We start from the raw sequence: 21,538 nt of genomic DNA, 5'->3' as shown, positions 1-21,538 counted from the left end.
TGGAATATGCTTGTGCTAGCACAGGCAGTAAAAAGTCTGTACTATCTGATATCTTTTCCATGTATACGTATTTAAAATGTAAAATCTAGCTTAAGTTGGAACAGAAGAAGAGTTCTTTTGCTTTCCCCCTATTTGTTCTTGGAGCGTGTGCACCAGAAGTAGGCGAAGTCTGGTAGCAGTTTGGAATACTGTGATCGCAAGTGAGGTTACTTCTCAACTACTGTTTGATACTTGTCTTTTTGCAGTTCGGGGATTGCATTACCACAGTTGGGTGTGTCACAGGAGAGAAAGTTTTGTAACGTTATGCCTATGTGGATATTTCTACTCCCTGTATTCAGGACATTGTGCAAAATGGTCCAAGACTACTTAGAAACAATGAGTTGGAAAACTTACTCCCCTGCCTTTCATGTTGTCTCTCTTTCTTTTTTTCTTTTTAATAAGGAACAGCAAAGGATCTTTTCCACTGACTTCTTATCCTGTTCATTTCGTTGGAAAGCAGTCAGTAACCAGCAGGGAGAAACTGGCCAAACCCCAGAGTCCTAGTCAGATTTGTTTTGCCTCCACAGCTGCAAATAAGCTGTTACCATTCTTTCCCTGTTGTGTGGCAAGCCTGGAAATTGAAGAGATCTTTCTTTCTTCTCCTAATCAGAAACTGTGCTTCAAACATAAGTATTTTGCTCTCTTTTTTTCTTTCTTTTCCTTCAGACTGCATAACAGTTCAGGATTCTTTGGTTATTTTTGCTGTGGGTCTTCCCTTTTGCTTGCTAGGTGAAGAAGCAAGCTTTTGGAGTTTAGTAGGTGCTTTGCTTCCAAGCTTTCTGTACTCTGTCTCTCAGGCTGCTGCTAAGGGCTCTGTTGCAGCTGCTGTTCTGCTCTGTCAGCCATGGACCCAGTGGTTAACAGCTCACAACACGCTAAATTCTAATTTCATATCGAAACGTAAAAGTGGGGTAAAACTGATGTGAAGAAGATGAAAGGTTGTTTCCAAAATTCAAGCGAGCAAACAGAATCAAGTGGACATATCACTAGCAATGCAGTTTTTATTATGCACATTACAAATACCATAAAGGCAAATATAGATTAAAAATAGTCAGATATGTTCCTTGAACATTATTGCCCCAGCTTATCAAAGGAGGGATGGTGTTTGCTGAATTCTAGAAGATCAGGAACCGTCTGTTTACAGAAATAACCTTAGTTGCAAATTTTGGGATGTTACTGTTGCTTAGGGCTGATTCTAGGGCGATTCTGTCCTGTGTCTGTTTCATCAAAGAAGCTGAAGAAAATACTTTCAGAAGACATTGGTAAAGACTCCCAAATTATGAGCTGTCGACATGACTTACCATTAAAAGCTCAGAGCTGTTTTTTCTAGACCTCAGACTTCCTCTTCCCATCTTCCTTTCTTTGCTGTCTTACAGAACTTTTTCTCATTTTAGTAGGAGAACAAAAAAGTTTTTTTTTTTTTTTTTTAATCTGAGAAGATGCCAAGTTCTATCCCATAAAGCTTCTAATATGGTGAACCAGACTGCAGCTTCTTTGTATGGCTGCTTGGCGGCTGTTCTTACTCATCTCAGAGCTTATTTTCTTCAATTTATCCCCTTCTCTGTCTGAAAATAAAGGTAGTGAAGAAGCCAGAGCATAGCAGGGGAGGAGGGAACTCTTCCCTGCAATATGTATGATTCTGTTTGTTGTCTTCTCTCCTATTTTCTGAGGAAGCGAGAAAAGCCAGAAAACAAACCCCTGCTGTGTTCTGTAGGTATGTGTCACCACCTTCCACCAGCTGATTCTTGTTGAACCTTCTTCAGATTCTTTCTGATGCCACAGCTACTCTTGCTCAGTGTCTTCGTTAGCCATTTTTTGCTTTTTTGTATTTTGGTCAGGCAGCAATAGCAGCTGCTGACAACACAGCACTCTGAGTTCACTTGTGTGTTCGTGCTAATGTCTGGAAGCAAGGAAAACAAAGTGACCGAAGAAAAGACTCATCTAAAAGGAGGCAAAAGGTAACAGTGTAAAGGGACTGGTTCTGCAATGGGCTTGTTAGATAATAGCAAAATGGAGCCAAAGGGCATATGGCACCTCTCTGGTCTGGTGCCATAAAAACATAATGTCTCTCAAAGTTGCATATTAATGGACAAACCTAATTTGTTTCTGTAATCGGTAAGTAGGTAGACATTGCGTCATCAGCACAGATGATTCAGCTTGCCTGTGTGAGGTTTAAATTACCTGTCACTAATGAAGAATAAGAGCAAATATTGTGCACAATCCACGTTAATATCTTGCGTATTAGAATAGCTAGGTGGACAGTGGAGAGCCTTATGAATATATGTTCACACTCTATTCACACTGCTGATGATTTGCCTCTGAATTCAGCAGTTCCTTGTATTCCTTGTCCAAAAGAGTATACAAGTGAAGGAGTCAAGAGAAGACTTCTATCAGTAGTGGCTGTTTTTCTTGTGGGTCTACTTGTCTTTGCAATTATCAGCCTGAAGGGAAAAGCTGCTGCTACTTAGTATTTGGTACAGAGCAGTTGATGTCCAAGGCTAGGATTAGGCATCTACAGAAGCCTCAGAAAGACTGGGGAAATACTCATAACTGCCTGCTTTGAGAAACCGGGCAACATCCATGTGTTTTGTGTTGAAGGAATAGGTATGTGTTATTAACCACATGCTTAGAAGTTGGCTTGTTTGTTGCACAAGCTCACGTGCCTTCTTGCAGCACAAACAATTTCAATGTTGCCCTGCCTGACAAGGCAGTTCTTAGAGTCTCTAGAAGAGGCAGTTCTGTATTTTTCCCCAATAGGTAGCTCGGGCAATAAACATTACCCTTTGTGCTCCATCAGTCAAGATAGCTTTGGTGCTTTTAAGAAATGCAGTGAATTATTATATGATATGGTGATAGGTTCTTATTTAAACTATGTATGTATGAGTTGTTTTTTTTCACTCTTAAGTTTTTATTCGTGGAACGTGAGTAGCCAAAGCTCAGGAAGCATTGAAGACTGCTGGCCTAGTGAGCCGTATGAGACTAAACCAAAAACCTTTATCACCCATCAAAAGCTTGTTCCTCAATAACCACAGCAGCTAAGTAGACAAGTCATATAGTCTTACACAAGTTGGTTTCCACATCAAATTATGTTGTGCTGTGATTAGTCTTTTTGTGGTGATGTAGTACTACTGGAAGCCTGATCAAAATGCTGATCTTTAGAGGGAGAAATCAAGTCCATGGCCACTCAGAAACCTGCCTTTTTTTTTGTGTGTGAGGAAGTACAAAAATCTGTTTCAGCTGAGGAGAGAATTCAACATCTTTTTTTTTTTTTTTTTTTTTTTTTGATGTCTTGCTAAGTGCCACTCTTTGGCCATAGGAAATTGATGCTCTGTGTTATCTCAGTGTATTAAAAAGCTCCAAAGGCCTTGTTTGGTTTGTAATGAAGTGGCTGTGTCGTCGCCTATAAAACCTGCTTTAAAACATGTTGCTTTTTATTTGCTGTTTCTCTAAGCTGTGTTTTTGTGACAGTGTGTTGTCTGACTTAAGCTTAGGTTTTGTGAACCCTAAATCTAGTAGTCAATCAGAAATTATTTTCAAATACTCTGTTATAAATACATGCTACATTGCAGTGAGGGAAGAGAGCTGAAGGCTGAAAACCTGATAATAATAGCATAATAAAATAGCTGTCTAGCTTGTAAGTTTTTATTTTTTGCTGTTCGGAATTGCTCTGAAATTAGTGGGAGTTCATTATGTGGAAAATAGGCTAATGCTCTTTTTCTTTTCAGGAAAAAGAAAAGTAACAGGCAAAACAAACTTTTTATTATTTCCTTGTGCCATTAAAATTGTGTAGTAAATGCTTTTACTTTTTGTTATGCTGTACCTATAATATATAGTTACGTATTCATTATTATACATATAGTAAAAAACCTAACAAAATATTTTCTGAAGGCATTGGTTGGTGTGGATTTTCACAGATGTAAGAGCAAGATGAAGTTTTAAAACATTCCATGTAGCTGTTTAAATGTCCAGAAGCAGATACCACTGATAAGATTAGAGGGCTGAAATAAATGTTGGGCTGTGGGAAATTCAAGAGTTCTTGAAACTTGCTTTCTGATCCACTGTCAGCATACACATCTTCGTGATCAGTCTATATAGGAACACTTTCTCTAATGGTTTCTACTATACATCGTCACAAGTAATGCACCATAAACATTTTTAACAGTATAAAGCCAAAATAAGTTGAGTACTTTTTATTTGAATAAATTTGAATCGAGTGGTCAGAACTGATGTGAAGTGTCCAAAGAAATAAATTATGGTCACTATTTTAGAGGAGAAGCTATAAATGAGTTGCAAAGTTAATGCAGTGACCGCAGGCATTTAGGAATTTAACCATTGAGATATAGCTGGTGGCAGTGACCTACAAGTAGCCTCTTTGTTTGTGTGATGAACTAATCAAATGACTTACATTGGACCAGTGCAATGTCACGGTGATGGCAGAAATAAGTAACCATGAAAGTTAAATTACACATTCAGTTATTATGTATAACTGAATATATAATATATAATTATTTGGATGTTCTTTGGCCCTTGCATTGATCCTTGTTTTTAGGACAGAGGAGAATCTGTTTACAGCTCTCTTTTGCCAGTTTAGCAGACGCTTCTGCTTAAGTGTCTGCTGACTCTGGACTTCCAGTTTGTGCTCCAGCCTTGTTGATGTGCAGAAACCTGACAATTGGGCATTGTTTTTGTTCTCAAGCAGAAGCGAAGAAATACATGGCTTGTCCTTAAAAACCAAAAACAAACCTTGGCTGTTGTTTCTTTAGGATGGAACTGGATGATGCTGCTTGGTGAGGAGAAGCTTTTGTATCAATCTATAGAGACTCCATTTCTTTGTGCAGACATTGATAGAATTGTGAATTAGTTTATCTTTGTGTCTGCTATTTTTTGTGCATTCCGTTAAGAAAAGCTAAGGATGAAGCATTTTTTTTCCAATGGTTAACTTAATTTCTACCATTATAGTGTCTTATTTCCTTTGGGTCTTTGTAATTTTATGTACTGTCTTACAATCAAAGGACAACTTTTTTTTTTTTCCTATACTATATGTGTATATCTGCTGTTGATTTTGAGGGAAAATTTATTCTCAGGAAAACTGCATAGTGCTCATTATTTTTGCTGTGCATTGGCGTGCTCCTCATCTGTGGAAGGAAGTGAGAAGATTCCAGATGGTTTGTGGAGACAAAAAATATTGTTGCCAAGGGACCGGCACTCTCGTTTTTACAGACAAAAGCGAGTATTTAATTTTTTTTTCCTGTTGCAAATACTGACTCTCATTAGTGGTCATTAATAATTTAATTACAATAAATTAGCGGTATCTAATGGTTCCACTGCTACTATTATTTGGGTGATAGCTGCAGTATAAAATATTAAAGCATCCTGGGCAAGAAATGTAGTTTGGTTAAAGAGGATTCCAGTAGTGGTTTTTTGTTTTCATAATTTTTTCCTGTGCAGTATTTAAATGAGCTTGTGAATTAAGATCACATCTTAAAATTGTTGCACACTTGTCTGTAGTTACTGAATGTCTAATTAGAAAAGTCTCTTTGTCACCTGACCTGTGCCCTGCCAAAATTTGTTTCACGAGTGACCTTTTTATTTTCTTTGTAGGCAGCTTCCTTTGAAACCAGTCTTGGAAGAGTGGTTGGTTATGGGTTTTTCTCTTCTGGTCCCCTTGGCCTTGGGTTATTTTTTAAGGGCTATATCTCAAATAGGACCTACAGAGACTTCTATTTGAGACTGTGCTTCACACTTAAAACTTTTAACATCTTTATTTTGTTTGGAAAGTGCATTTTTCAAAACAAAATTGGTACTCTGCACTTGTAAATAAGCTGTTTTTATATAGCATGCACATTTTGTGCACTGTTATTGTTCATTTGCCATACTTTATAATTTCAGCTAGTATTTTTAAATATATTTCATTTGTACCTTAGCCTTAGAAAATTCTAGATGGCTTTGTGTTGAGAATCAAGTGTATTAATAAAAGTAACTTACAAGTCAGTAGTGTCGGGACACATCACATGCATGGCACATCTTCTGAATTTAGTGGAAGAAAGCCTTCATAAAGAAGACATAATTGATGTCATATAACATCACATTTTATTACAAATCACATTTTTTTTGTCATAACTCTTTTAATCTTTAGAGCAGATGGGATTATAATGCAGAGATGATGGACTATGGAGTTGTTCATGTGTTTATCAGGCCGGGAGTTAATTTCCCTTCTCTGTACAACTGGAACCTTTTATGTTTGAAACATTCATGTTTGAATACTAATGGTAAAGGGATGACTAGGGTGAGGAGGAAGCCTTTAATGTTCACTGTCTTTGTTCAGACTGGTTTTGTTTTCAGTATAGCTAGCGAGCTTGTAGTGGGGTTCTGAGCCTTTATATAAAGCACTCTTGATAGTGGTTTCTTTAAGTTCTGAGAAGGTTGACACAGCCCTTAATTAGAGGGTCTGTTGCTCTTACTTTCCTAGGTGGAATTCTTCTCAGGTTTAGGCATTTACAATCTGAACTCAAAAATCACACTATGCTTTTTCCTCTTGTTAGGGAGATCCTAAATCAAATGTGTAGGATCAAACACTTTGAGTAAACCATTGTGGTACTATTTATATTTTTATACAAGGACCAAACGTTCAAGCTGAAACAATTTAACCCAATTTACCTTGTCTTCTAGGCTGTGGTTGGTTCCATTAGGAGTAAAATGATTCTTCATCTTGATGAGCCTCAAAAAGAGTGTAATAGTGTACATAGTTGTAAATATTTACTTCTGCTTTTTAACAAGCTTTTTAATGCATTCCTGCAGCTGGGAACACTTGGCTACAAAGTTAACAACTTGAACTTCCCTGGTGAAACAACACTGAAGCTTCTAATTCATTAGTTCAAATCAAACATGCCTTGGAGTTGTTTCCTGAAGAGTTAACAAGAAAAAAAATCTTGCCATCAGAGGAGCAAGATAAGGAGGGTGCCAGTTTCTGATACATTTTAGAAGCATTTGCTTGTTTTTTTAACTACTGTTTTTTATTTTATTTTTTTTTAAACAGAAGGATTACAGTTTGTTTTGCCTGTTATTTTTCTGTAATCTGCATTATAACTGCAGATGAATGTATATGGGAAGCTGTACTATTTGCAAGATGTTAAATATGTATTACACTGTATTACTGTATATAACTGTATCGAAAACATTGTGGCAATAATGCTTAGCTTTTAAGTCATTTGGAAATTTCAAACCAACAGTAAATAAAATTTATATGTTTACGTTTGGAAATGTTGGGATTTATTGCAAGGTTCTTCAGATTATTAAAGAGAAAAATACTGTAAAGATCTTTTGTCTTTAAAATGCAGACATTTGTATATAATGGAATATATTCTGTAAAGCTTTTCTATCTTGTTGATGTAATAAACCAATACATTATAGCCTCTAAGAGGCTATACTGATTTAATTTTCCTTGGTTCTGCTGTCTCTGACACTTCAGCATGTTGCTGGCAAGTATGTGAGTTAAGCAGATGCAGTTAAGAAGAGTCTTAGTTGCAAGTTCATATTCAGCCTACACTTTTAGTCATGTTTGGGCTCACCTCAGCTTCTTGATAAACTGTTGGTCCCCTTTGTACCTACTCACTAAGGCTACAAAGTTAAAGTGAATTTCAGTGCTAAATACTAAAGCATAAATATGATGCTTACGTTGCTTTAAGTGCTACTAAGATATTTGCCTTGCAGTCTGTTTTCTAGGCTCTAATTTTCTTTCCTGGTGTGTTTTAAAGTACACTAGGGTAAATAATGGCAGAATCAGATTTATCTTTTGTTAAGGGTATGTATACATATTACAGAGGGAAGAAAGGCTAAGAAGAGAAAGAAATGCTTAGATATATGCTCACAATCCTGAAACAACAGGCTTTTTTCTTTTAAAGGACAAACAGTACCGGATTAAAAAATAGAGAAAAAATTGAGCAGTAAGAATTGCTTACATTAAAAAAAAAATAAAAAAAAAAATCAGAAAGTTTCAAATTATAATTGATTTGCATTCTCATTGGTTATTTTCTGTACATGTAGCAGTTCAAGGAATCACTACCTTGACATGCATTCACACTTGCAGCATTCACGTGCCATTTGTAGGTTAAGGATCTGGGCTGTATTACTTTTTTTTTTTTTTTTTTTTTTTTTTTTTTGAAAGGACAGTAAGCAGTTAAATTAGGTTGCTGAAAATCATTGCAGTGGTGTATATGCTTTTTTCTTGCTTGAATGGTTTGAGAAGCAGTGCAATGGAATGGAAAAGATGATGGAGCAGGTTCTTTGTAGTTATATTCTGAAATCACCAAATCAAAATGTTAACACGGCATGTTGGTGTAATCTTACCCATCAGGAAGAACACTTGGTTTCTTGTCTTTTGTCTGTAGCTCCTGCTGCAGTCTGTCTGATTCTCCTTGCCGAGTGCAATAACCCCAGTGCCCCAACTGTTTTAACTGTTTTTCTGTGCAAGTGTGCTAAGTGACTGAGCTGAAAAACGCAGAGCTCATTGCTGCTGAAGAACACCCATTTCCATTCTTCTTCATATCCTCCTGGTTCATGTTATGTGAGCAAATGTTTTGTATACCTTTGAAGGGACTGGTAGGAATAATCTCAGCCTAGCAAATCAAGATCTGGTTGTGTGATGCTCAAGTTGTAAGTTGTGAAGAGTTCTGCAGGCTGCATAAGCCCTAATATTTTGCTTCTGGTAGAAGCCCCAATTAATGCTCTTTTTTTTTGTTTTTAATCACCATTGAAAATAATTTAAAGGAGAGATGCCCGCAATCTTTTCCATGCTACGTGAGTGGTGCTTCTCTTAGGTGCTTGCTAACGCTTTTATTTCTAACGCTGCAAGATTTTTTTTCTTTTCAAAAGTAGAAGTTGAGCCTGTAGAATTCTGGCAGCCTGAGCTATGCAATGAATTCTTCAGCCACTGACTTTGGTGGTTTGGCTAGTAATTTGAAAGCATGTAAGCAAAATTACGCTCTGTCACTGCAAAGAGTTTTCCTTACTCATGGATTTGAAACGTTGTATAAAATCTTTGTCCTTCATGTGTATTGCATCTTGCACTGGGATAAGGACAAGGAAAAATCTCTTCCTGTGGTGTTCTGGTTTTCCTTTGGTTGTATTAAGACTGTTCACATAACACCAGTATTTCTCTATTTCATCTATGAACTGCAATACCAGGGCTGGATTTTGACGGATAAGTGAGAAACTGTGGTCTTATGAAAGACAACTCTATTGTTGTGAAGTTAATACTTCCCCTCTTCATTGTTTTGCTGACCCAATATATGCATAGCTCTTAGAAAATGAAGTTTTTAACTGGCCGTGTTGTAGTTCTGCATTTTTAAAATGTTAATATGCTGTCTGAGAGCAGGGCTCTGGATTTTTTTATTATTATTTGAAAAGTGAGTTTGACAGCTATATAAACCCGCGGAGTGCAATTGGGATCCCTTTCTTCAAACCACTCACCAGTTATGTAGTTTTCTGAATATTGCCCAAGTGTTTAATGTGCTTAACAAAAAAGGGCTTATGAAGAATTTGCTGTAGGTAGTATGTGCGAAGCCTGTCTGCTGCAGAAGACAGCCTAGGTTCATTCATTACTGAGTGTGGGAAGCTGCTTCCTTTCCACTATTCCTTTCCTGTCTTTGTAGTACGAGCATCTGGTGGGGAGGAGTTGCTTAAGCTGGGGGGGCTGCTGGAGAAATGTGTGTGGAATGGCATCCTGGGGGGTGGCAGGTGCCACTGGGGTCAGCTCAGGCTGGAAGGCGTGCATAGGCAGGATGTCGCGGCTCAACGGGCATTGTAGTAGAAGTAGGTGCTCTGTGTGCTCCTTCAGTGGGGTGCTTTGATTTGGATATTATCAAATGTAAAACGTTTGTGTACTGCAACTCAAGAAGGAATGATAAGAACTTGTAATTATTTTTACCAATAAGAAGAGACTCTGCATAGAGGGGGAAGGGGAAGAGTAGGGAAGTAAGCACTTCCTTGGAGCTGTAGGGGTATGTGCCTGTCTACATATTGGGTGAAAAAAAGATGTAAAATACATGAGTTACTTTTAAAAGGACTTGTCTTACAGTTCTTTAATTTCTGTTTTTACAGCCTTTCCTTACTTTGCTGCTGTGAATGAATGATCGTTCTTTTTTAGTTGCAGTTCACTGAGAAAGATGGGGGTGTTGTGTGGGAGTGTGCACCCTGTGTGCAAACTGTGAACAAACAGAGAATCTCTGGTCAGGGCACACTTCTTCATGTTAATCTGAAAATTTTAATTTGCCCTGCTGATGGGTATTCTTGCTAATGCAATAATCCTAAGATTGTTTTTGTACAGTATTGTTCTGATGAAATCTTTTGCAAAGCAATACCTGCCTTTCTTCCTGAAACAAACCTTTCAGAAAGTCCTCTATTCTTGCAGGTGCTGATTCTTGTTCCTTTTGTTGATTTGAATGTTAAATTAATAGTTGACCTGGAGTTAAATTAACAAATGTCCAATAACTCTAGTAATGTTATAAGGTATACCTTTCAAACTAAGGATGTCACACTAAGCCATCATTAAAACGTGTGAGATGTTTATGAAAGTGAAATAAAAGCAGCAGCTGAGGAAATTCCATGTAGTTGTATATCCCTGGTGCTCTTTCCCGCATTGTTTTCTCCAAATCCTCTTTTCTGGTGTCTATACTGGGTAGGAGGAACGGGGTGCAAAGGAGGTGCCCTGGAGCCCCAGTTTAGGAGGGGATATATTCTATATTCTGGGTGTGGGGAGTATTTGGGCGGTGATGGGCAGGGTCCCTTGCTCCTGTTGCTGGCTGCCACGTGTCTTCTGGCTGTGTAATTCCTCCAACCATCCCAACGCAGCTGGACTTGGCAGAAGAGCAACAACAGTTGCTGCATCAGCCTTACAAGAAGGACTGTGCTTCCCCTTCCTGTGCTGGTGAAGGCAGGATAATGGCCTGTGCAGGGTGAGGGTGCTTAAAAAGTTGTCTCTTCTAAGGATTTATTTAACAGTGCGCATTACATGGACTGAGAAGGAGACCAGTGGCATCTTGTTAGTAGGGCCTTTCACTGGGGATACGGCTAGGTTCAGTGAAATAGCTAGATATTGTAGAATGCTGGAAATGATTGTAGAATGCTGGGTGAGATTTTAATTAACCTGCTTGTAAGTTGGAATGCCCCCCCACCCCTTTTTTTTGTGGGGGTGGGTGTACATTCGTTTCTGATTGTTGTCATTGGGAAAAGCATGACAGTTTTTAGAAGTTACAGGCATTCAGGACAGGTCATACTAAAAGTGTTGTGTATATCTCTATTTACAGACATGTATGTATGTGCAACCACTTTCTGCCATCCCAAATAGAAATAGCAAAGACTTTCTCTTTTCCCTGGGCCTCTACAGCTTTCAGAGATGTGCTAGCGGACTGCTAATATTGCAATTTAAAATTACTTAGCCTACTCGTAAGTACAACCAGAAAGTGTGATAGCATGAGCGTAGGTGTCTTTTCAGCTCTCCAAATGACAGAAAAACAGAAATATAGGCTGCTGCACACGAAGGTGTTCAGTACCTTTGTGGCAAAGTTCAGAGGCAGATGAAAACGTGAGCATCTCTGCTTCAAGATGTGAAGAACCTGAAGGTATGATTAAAGCAGTTTTCAGGTCACGCAGCTTACCCCAGGTCACTTGTTTTTGTTTCTCTCCCCCCTCTTGCACCACCAACAACTGCTTGCAGCTGTGTGATGAACTGGATGAGTGAGCTGGTCTACTCTAAGTTACCCAGGTCTCATTCTTGATTTGGTTTAGATGGTGTGGCAGCTGTGAATGGCGAACTGTAACTGGAGGAAGAAATTGTTTTAGAGCAGTACTTCTCAACCTATGAAATGTTCACCGCTGAAGCAAATGTAGAGCAAAGCATTCCTGCTCCTCAAACAAATAGCCAAGTTACTGTTATGAGGTGCCAAAAAGAGATGGGGTTTAAGAAAGGTCAAGAATGAGTGAGTCAGAGCTAAGTGAGGATACAATTTCAAGTCCGCATTCAGTTTTCTTTTTAATGTAAAACCACTTTACTCATGCCTTTTTTTCCCTTTCTCCACAAAAATTCTTGAAGCTTTTAGAGTGTGCAGCACTGTTTTGGATTTGACAGTTTGGGGCATAACTCTGTAGACTGAATAGGTTTGAATTAATGACTTCAGAAATTGATTTTGATTGCAATCTGCAAATCTTAATTAAAAGCCATTAACGGTAGATGATTTTTTTGATTTAAGCATGACTTAAAAGACATGATTTAAAACTGCTAGGCTATGTGGTGAGTTACTTTGACACCTCCAGAACAATTAAATGCAAGAAAATTGTTCTTTGCAGCTTATTTTCTGCCTCAGATGAGATTTTATAAGGATAAGCATGACCTGAAGTAGCTAATGAGAGGCATTTGAAATAAAATGGAGCAACCCATTAAGACACATGGAATGTGTTGCACAGCTGCAGAGAAGGGAAGACTTGACCAAGTGCATCTATGTAGGCTGTAATGGAAAGTGTTACATTTTCTTCAAAACCACATATGATAGCTGTGCTTGTACTTTTTCTTCAGGCACATAATGTGAGTTACTTTGACACCTCCAGAACAATTAAATGCATGAGGGAAAAGCTGTGGTTGTGTTCACTGCTGTTCTTCTACCTATTTCCATTTTGATTGAAAGTTTGCTGTATGCTGTGAAAGGAATTTACATGTGTGGGAGTGTTTCTGACAAATACATGTCTAATTCTGTTTGTAGTAATAACAAAGACATTCCACGAAGAATGATCTCTATCCTAATGAATTATTATATAGTGATATGTATATTCTTGTAGTAGAGCTGCTGAACTGTAACTTATATTAGGAGATTCAGGTTGCAATTAGACATCTGAACTGTTTCTTTGTCTGTATATTACTCATAGACTAGAAGGAACAAATATTCAATATTCAAATATTCAATATTCAAGAAATCCAGAGATAATCCTCTTTACTTTAGTAGGAAATAGATTAAATCAAAGCTGAGCATGATTTTTCATTGGCCTTTTTACCTACGTGCTGTAACTGCTAATAATTTCTGTAGCGTAATTGCCTTTTTCTGACTCATATTAATGGTAAGCCTTACAACAATAATGTTCAAGAAGCATATTTGACTGGGGTCTTGTGATGTGCTTTTAGCACAGATAAGTGGCACAAAAGAGGGGGATTTACATTTTTGAATAGTCTGCTTAATAAAAAATAATAAAAAAAACAACACATAAATAATCAAGTCTCATTTATACTTGGAGATAGTATATTTCAGAAATTGATACAAGAGGTTTCACTTACAAATTTCTACTTTGTCTTCTTTGTACAGGAAACAGTAACAGAGTCCACTCCCTTGCGCTGCAGAAAGCTCAGCAATCCTGACATCTTTTCATCTGGTGGGAAAACTAAGCTCCATCGTCAGCTAAGTCAAGATGACTGCAAGCTACGCAGAGGTAGTTTGGCAAGTTCTTTGTCAGGTATGCCATTTTGTAAAGACCGTATGACAATTCGTTACTATTAAAATACTCTGTATTACTTGTTGGCATAACAGTTGTGATAAAAGATACTGATAGGACATTTATTTAAAACTAGACGCGACCTCTTGTTGACAGGAAGGCATACAAGTTTTTATATAAGAGGAAGATTCAGAAGGAGGTATTGATAGAAGAGAGTGAAAAAGAGAGCTGGATTTGGCATGAAATTCTACATATTGGCCAGAGTGAAAAGTTAAAAGCTAAGATTTGATGTGCAAAGTTAAAAGAAGGGAGTGGTGGGACTTCAGGCAATACAGTGATATATTCTTACCTCTTTTACTTCTAAAGTCATCACTGACTGTAAGCTTGCCTACTTTGCCATATTGTTTCTTATGGGGAACCTGACTTTTATATCACGTTGAAATTATTTCATATATTTTTGGATTCAAAACGTGATACAAAGTAAAAATGCTGCTTTAAAAAAATACCTATTTTTCAGTTTATATTAGTTTTTTTTTTTTTTTTTTTTTTTTTTTTTTCTGAGCGCAGTTTTCAGCTCTATCAGAAAATTTATTTCATGACTACTGTAGAACCATGGAGTGAACATAATCAACTAATGAGTCAAAAATGTTGGGCCAAGTTCAGTAGTTCACTTCTTTGGAGACTTCATACGTGGGTGAGGGGATGCTTGTACAATTATTTAGAGCTTGTATTAAAGTCTGTGATATCAGCATTAGATCATATAGAGCTAGCTGCATGATCGGTCTAGAATGAAATAGCTGATCTGCCTGAATACCACTGTTCTTCTCTAGGGTTAACTTTTAGCCCACTTCCTCCCTAATTAGGCTGACTGTTTGACTATTTGCATGTTAGAGCAAGAACAAGAAGGGCTTGAAATTCTCAGGTGGGAGGGGAAGAGAGCGGAACCACTCATTTTGGCAGTAGCATGGGCTTGAGTTATATGATTGTGAAAATACAAAAAGCTTTGTTCCCTCCGTCCTTTATCTGGAGAAAGATAAATATACTAATGTTTGAGGTGCTGGGTGTAATGGAATTAAATAAGCAGTAAAGTATGTACATTTTATTTTGGATTGGCCTTGTCTTAATGTTTTATTTGTAATAAATGGGTTGTTTTTGAAAAATGGAAACTCACTCATGTTTTGTATGCAAGTAAGGTTGTTCTTTAAAGTAGGTTAATCACTAGAGGAGAATAAAAGAAGAAGTAAGCAAGAGGAAGCAGGAAAATGAGAAGTTCTATATTTTTAAAAAAATATATTTTTTTCTGTTTGGATATAAAATCCTTGTAAATTTTGTGTCTGAAACGATAATGTCCTCCACAATTTGTTGCTGCATCTTAGTGAAATTTCAGTCTGCTATAACCTGATACAGGATGGGGAAAAGAGCCCCAGCCAGATCATTTTAACTCAATTGGATAAAGGAAATGTAGACATTTAGATATATGTTTTAAATGCAGGTATTGGGAATGTATGTAGGACTTGAGACATGGTAGGGAAAGGCTTTAGCTTCAAGCTCCATCCTGAAAATAATTCCAACTTATTTTAGTGACAGAAGCAAATCAATTTGAGTAATACTTCTATATAGATGAAATAGATGGTTGTGCATGCAAATTGGATGGCTGAGATTTGACTATTGATTTAAAACTGTCATCCTGGATTCAGATTACGCAGTAGGTGGCTTCTTGATTCCCTGAAAGAAGTTCTATTTTGTTTAAATATGAGCTGTTTTTCTGGAACTAAAAGGAGATATTGATAACTATATCATATGTTATTCTTGCTCTCAAGTACTGGCATTTTGAATGGGTAGATAATCACATGCTTCGAATTGCTATTATAGGATACTTTGCTAGTGCTTTACTGAGATAAATACAGCATTGTACGTTTCTGTAGTTTTAGACCTCTGCAGAGAAGCAGAGTCATTGTATTTACACATAATTTGAAAATGAGCAAACCACAAAAATCTTGTCCATAGTTGTACGCAGATAGAATGGGACTGAGAAAAAGGTACTAATATGTTGGATCTTTATTTGCTTGCCAAAGTTGAGCCTTCTCATCTCTCATACTTTGCCTCATTCCGTTAATGTGCAGTTATTAGTACATTACTTTTAACTATTACTGGAAATTAACATTGCCAAGGTACAAAACCAAAATAAAAAAATAAAACACACCACCATCACCCACATGAAATCATGGATGATCACACTGACAGTTTTCCAAATCTTGTAGGTGCTTTTATGTAACAAATGTAATATTCCACATTTAATTCTAAGGTCAAGTTGAAGAATTTGCAAAAGAATAGCCTGCTGAGAAAAAGTGTTTTCTGCAGTATATGTGATGAAAGATGCAGGCTTCTTCCTACTATTGATTGCAACAAATGTCTTAGTCTCCTGTGATTCCTATGAATCTGAGCATGTAGTAATCTGTTGAATGCAACCATGTTCACTGTGCTTAGAAGGGGAAAGAGGGGAGGGCACAGACAGTTTCAAAACTATTATTTCCTTTTTCCATATATAAATAAGTGCTTTGCACTGTTTTAATATGGGAGGTAATGTCTAGGATAGTTTACTATTAACAGTCCATACTTCATTTTTGAGCTTTGGACATTGAAATAATTTAATCTGACAATCTTAATATTTAGAGAAAAGAGATATAATTTGCTCCCACTTTGCAGATGGCAAAATTGAATTACAGAGTCTGACTGGAGTTACAGGGGAAGTCACTTGGAAGCTAATAGTGGAATCAGGATTTAAACGCTTTTTCACCCGTGTTTCAACTGCTAGACTGTCTTCTCTTTTTATTGTGAATGACATTGTACATAAAAGGACATTGTCAAGCCTGATATAGTCAAAATCTGACTTACTTTGTTTCTTTCTTATTCTGGAAATTTACAGTTTGTCATTTTCAAAACAGTTTTATATTGACTAGAAAAAAATGTATTGAGCAGATCCTCTTAAGTGATTATTGTATACTTCCTGCAGGAAGGCACAATGGTGTGAGCTTGTTGAGATAGGAACTACTGTTCTCGCTGTGTGTGCAGCATGGGAGATCAGCATCTGTACTAGTGAAATGCAAAGGAGGCTTGGAAAAAATACAAAATGTTTTACTTTTAGGATACTGTGATGTTGCTGACCAGTGAATTTTCTCTTAAAGAGAAAATATTGATCCCTGACTCAAAACAAAACAATGGTTAAACATATATTATTTTCTGACCAGAGCTGAATGAAATCTGCTGCTGAATGTTGCAGTAGTTTGGGAAAGCAGGGATATCAGACTGGCTAAGTTACTGAGAAGAGGTAATATTGTAAAATTATGAGTGTATTTTCATGAGAATTTTTAAAGTTATACATGAAGGATTTTGTAACATGAACATTTCCTCTCTGTAGGGCAATAAATCATTTAACTGGCAGCAAATGCTGTTTTCTTTTTAAGCAGTACACATTATAGAAAGGTATGAAGTGATAAAAGTCCATTTCTACAAGATTTTGGATTTGTCCATTACCTAATAATGAAAGTAAATAATTTAAAAATATTTAATTATAAAAGGTAATGAATTCACAAGTAGTATATTGTTCAAGTTCTAACCAATCAAAACTTTTAAGTTGCCTTTTTATGAACAATTTTTTCTACATATGCAATATTTGTTATCAGCATGGTATTATAAATTTGTAAACTTGTTTAAAAATAACTTGATAGTATTTTGGTTTTGTTTTTAAAGGAAAACAGCTACTTCCGTTATCAAATAGTGTCCACAGTGGAGTGGGACAGACAGTATGGCAGCCACCTGGAGATACCTCAAACCTGGTCCGCATGAGAAATCAGTCTCTAGGACAATCTGCTCCTTCACTTACTGCTGGCTTGGTGAGTAAGTCTGGCAATAATCTTGATGATTTAATGCTATAAATCAAGAGCGGTGTGATCCCGTGCTATGGTTTTTACCTTGCGTTCTCTCCTCCCTCTCATTGAAAGCCTCGTTTTGTTCATGTGCCCACTTTTTGGGGCTAGAGGTGAACTAAGAGGAGAATGTATTCATCCCGTTTTTTGACAAAAAAAAATGAAAAGGAAAAAATCGTGCAAACAAAGAATTATTTCTTTTTTGGGGAAGCTCTTTCTTGATGCTACTTAAGCTGCCTGATTCCTGAAAGAAAAATATAACAGTGGAAGTCTAAAGAGATGTGAGCATGGGAACCTGACCATTTGAAACAAGTTTAATTGGGAAGCAGCTTTCTGAGTAGCTACCTTGGCCTATTTCCCTAGAGAGCAGCTAGGGGGATGAAGCTGAAAGGAATAACTGTCCATGGAATTGAAAAGCTGGAACTGACATCTGCTGTTCTGCATGGTTTCTGTCAAATGGCTTTAGTAAAAATGAATATATTTTTGAAGAATGTTGCATCTGTTAAATTAGCATTCTCTAAGAAGAGAATGTTATATGTGGGAAGGAAATTCAATTGGCTATAGATGGAATTGCAAACCAAAAGGAGCATAACTTCTGTTTTTAGATGTTCCTTATTCCCTCTATTTTAAATTGTTGAAGTGCAAGGAGAAGAAGAGAAGTTTAAGAGTAGGAAAAGACAGCTATCAGCTGTTTGCGAGCAGTCATACATACAACATAAATTGCTCATAAATGGTAAACTAAAAGCAAAGCTAGAAGTTTATTATTTTTTTTCTGAGTTTCCGTGGTGTTGTCCTTATAACAAGTGTTATGGAAATGAGGAAATTTTGGTGTGTTAACTGCACCATCATATAGGGCTGTAAGGAGTTGGGTGAATGTTTCTTATATTGTAAAAAGCAATGACCCCTTTGAATGCTTCTAGTTTATAGAAGCAATGACCCCTTAAGTTAAATGTTGTACCTTGTATGTAGTAGCCTTTAGATTGCTACCAGTTAGACTTTTTTTGTGAATCCTTGGCAGTTTGGTACCACCAGGATTTGAAAACAAATTAAAATCTTTGATGTTAAAAAATCCATGTGTTTGTGTTTTAATTTCACAATGAAGTGTTTGTAGTCTTAGCATTTTTAGATGTGCTACTGCATTGATTTGATTTAATTGTATTGTCTTAGATTGGTGCCTGTCAGTAGATACTTTTCTATCAGTTTTAGTCTTAAATATTTATTCTTAGCAGTGGTTGTAATTTCTCTATATGAATAGAAGTAAAAATTGGCACATGAGAGTGGCATCCAAGTTCTTATCTGGTGGGGTCTTGAGGAAAAAAAAAAAAAAAAAAAGAAAAAGAGGAAAAAGGGAAAAAGCAAAACATTAAAATACAGATTTATTGCCTGGTGGTAGGCAAATACCTTGAAGTTTTATAGCTTAATGAAAATAGCTGTGCTTTAAACCAAAGCACTAGTTCTCAGATATTTAATTTGGAATCCTGCTTTGTTGTTTAACAGCTCTGCACAATTCAGTGGGCTGCAGATGTGTTTGCATGGTAGTGCTGCATATTAATGTGATGTATTTTCAGTTTGTCATGGCAGTGTTTGTGCTGTCTATCAAATGCTCTGATATGAAGTGCAATGTCAATAATTTATTTTAAAATAATAATCTTTCTAATTAAAGCAGACAAATTTAGCTATAAATCCAGTATTAGTCCTTTTGTGTTGTTGCTAGGTACTGAAGTATATGGCCGTTTTCCTACCTCTGTATGGTTTATGGTGGGCTGTATGTTAATTGCAGTTGCAGTTAATTAAGCCCAGAAATTAATTTTTTTTTTTTTATATGAAATGGGCTTCTAAAGCAATGACTAAAGAGCCGGTCACAGGATGAACACCTAATTAAATGCAGTGAGTCCTGGGATCTCGGAGCTAGTTACGTGTTTGCAGCTCTTCTAATAATGCTTGTGGTATTGAAATATGTTTCACAAATTAGAACAGCAAAGGGTTTCTTGCCAGTATAATTAATCTTCTTAGAAGAATAGCTCTATTAAGAGATGAGTAGGTTCAGTAATGCAGAGTGTCATTTTAATGTGCCAGCCTTGATTGTTAGAGCATTTAATTCTCCTATTATTTGTTACTAATACAATAGAAGCATAGCTAGGGAGAAATGAGAGTGTGGTACTGGAAAGGCATAATACTCAGAGCTACGTGCGTTATTTCTGCTTCCACTTTATGGTACTGTAGGTATCAATGTATTGGTATTTAGTAGTGTTTTTTTTTTTTTTTTTCTCTAGTGCTTAAATTGTGTGTTTTTTTTTCCCGACTTTGTTTACAAAGTGAAACAATAAATTAATGGTAGCAACTGCTTAGAAATTAGTTTGTAGCTTCTGAAACAAGACTGATAGCTAGGCTACTTATTAGCAACAGCTCAAGAATTGGAAATGATATTCTAACATGCTAAACTTCATAACCATAATTTATTGTTAGAACCTTTCAGCTCTTTGCATGTGTGATAATCTGATTTAATGTGCCTGCATAGCAGTTGCTACTAGATCCTTGACTTGAGAAGGAAGCCATCATAGCCTGAATGCCGAGTGCTCTTGTGATGTTGATCAGATCTGTGTGCCTTCTAAATATGTAAGGACTTCCTACCATCAGTTCATCATGAACTCTAAGACACGTTTGTGATTGTAGTAGATGGACTTCCTGGTGAGGAGTGTCCTATGATTTTTATTCCATATTTAAGAATTTAATTCCCTAACATACCCAAAGAAATAATTGGGGGGAATAGACACAGGCTTTGTTGTGAGTATCTCTGATGTTTTCTGGTCTCAGGACTCAAACATAGTAAAAACGAAGGAAAAAAAATAATGGCGTGGTGGATAGAAAAATTGTGTATAAGGAACAGAAGGATAATAATGTGGAAAATCTCTCATGACTTAGTTTGGGGATTCATTTATCTGAAAACTTGGCTTGCAGACTCCCTGTCTTAAAGGAGTTAGGGTATGGATTGTGCTTTGAAGACAACTGATGAGAATGATTGGGGATAAGGATGCATTCTCTTATGAAAAAAAAGGCATGAAAAGCATCAGGGCTTGTTAATTTTAGAAAGGAAAAAGCTTGAGAAGAGAACATTGTTGTAGAGGAGGCGAATTGGGAGGGTCTTCTTGCAAACAGTTATTTTGACAAAACTCTAAGAGTGAATTTGATTGCCAAAAGCAATTTACTTCAATGCCGCAAAGTGTTAATATTCCAGGGTTGGAGTGTGTATGGGTGGACAAGGGATGATTTTCCCTTAATTTTTATTGTTAAGGATAGGCTGCTCTACTGGAGTACCACACCATTGCCAAATATGTATTTATGCTTGTGGAGAAAGAGGAGTGTGCGTGTGCGTGTTCCCTTGGCATATAGCACATCTCAAGCACCATCTCCAGCTTTTTGTGAAAGAACATCCAATAGTGTGCTACCCATAAATTAGAATCACAGAGTATCCCAGGTTGGAAGGGACCTGCAAGGATCATCGAGCCCAACTCCTGGGCTACATCCCTCATGTGTTGCTCACTATCTAGTGCCTGGAAAAATTAGAGATGTTCCAAGAATAAGAAACCATGCATGTTCCTGTTGCCAACTGTGGTGATGGGAAAACACTTCAAGGAAGCCTGTCATTGGAAAATTTGATACTTTTGTGAAAGAAATTTTGAACCTTTTTTTTCCCTTTCCTTCTTACAAACTTAAGTTTTCTGAACTGCTCCCTGTACTCCTTGAACTGAAAACTGAGCATAATTTTTGAAAATAAGGTTGAGGATTCTGTTTTAGTGGCAGGTCTCTTGTTGGTATAAACTTTCTTCCTTGTGCTCTGTACCACACAATCTATGGTCTGGGTCATTTTTTCATGTTCAGAGATGAAGTCTGGTGACTACACTGTTGGTGCTTTGTTAATCCTGATGACAGACTTCTAAGGTTTCCTTCCAGAGTCAGTCTCCTGTTCAGAGAATAATTTCAAATGACTTATGGTTTTACGTTCACTTTGCAAGGTAATGGTTAAAATGAGATAATCATGTTGTAGAGTATGTCAGAAAGTTTGCCTTTCCCTGGTCTTGTTCTACAAGAAGTAGATGAAA

The 21,538-nt window shown here is 36.9% G+C and overlaps 1 protein-coding gene across 4 annotated transcripts in view; it reads left to right on the top strand.

Annotated features, from left to right (window-relative positions):
• Window positions 1–21,538, top strand: part of MAST2 (microtubule associated serine/threonine kinase 2) — a 189,874-nt gene that overhangs the window by 6,268 nt on the left and 162,068 nt on the right. For all 4 annotated transcript variants that reach the window (XR_014618647.1, XM_084290754.1, XM_084290755.1 and 1 more), the window contains exons 2-3: window positions 13,386–13,533; window positions 17,263–17,405. Coding sequence is in view for 3 of the 4 variants with exons in the window: in XM_084290754.1 (XP_084146880.1) it covers window positions 13,386–13,533; window positions 17,263–17,405 (291 nt within the window). In the remaining variant the exon portion in view is untranslated. The remainder of the gene's footprint in view (window positions 1–13,385; window positions 13,534–17,262; window positions 17,406–21,538) is intronic.

The sequence above is a fragment of the Netta rufina genome, assembly GCF_964035555.1.
Source record: "Netta rufina genome assembly, chromosome: 8".
NCBI lineage: Eukaryota > Metazoa > Chordata > Aves > Anseriformes > Anatidae > Netta > Netta rufina.
This window is presented reverse-complemented; position numbering and strand designations above follow the sequence as displayed.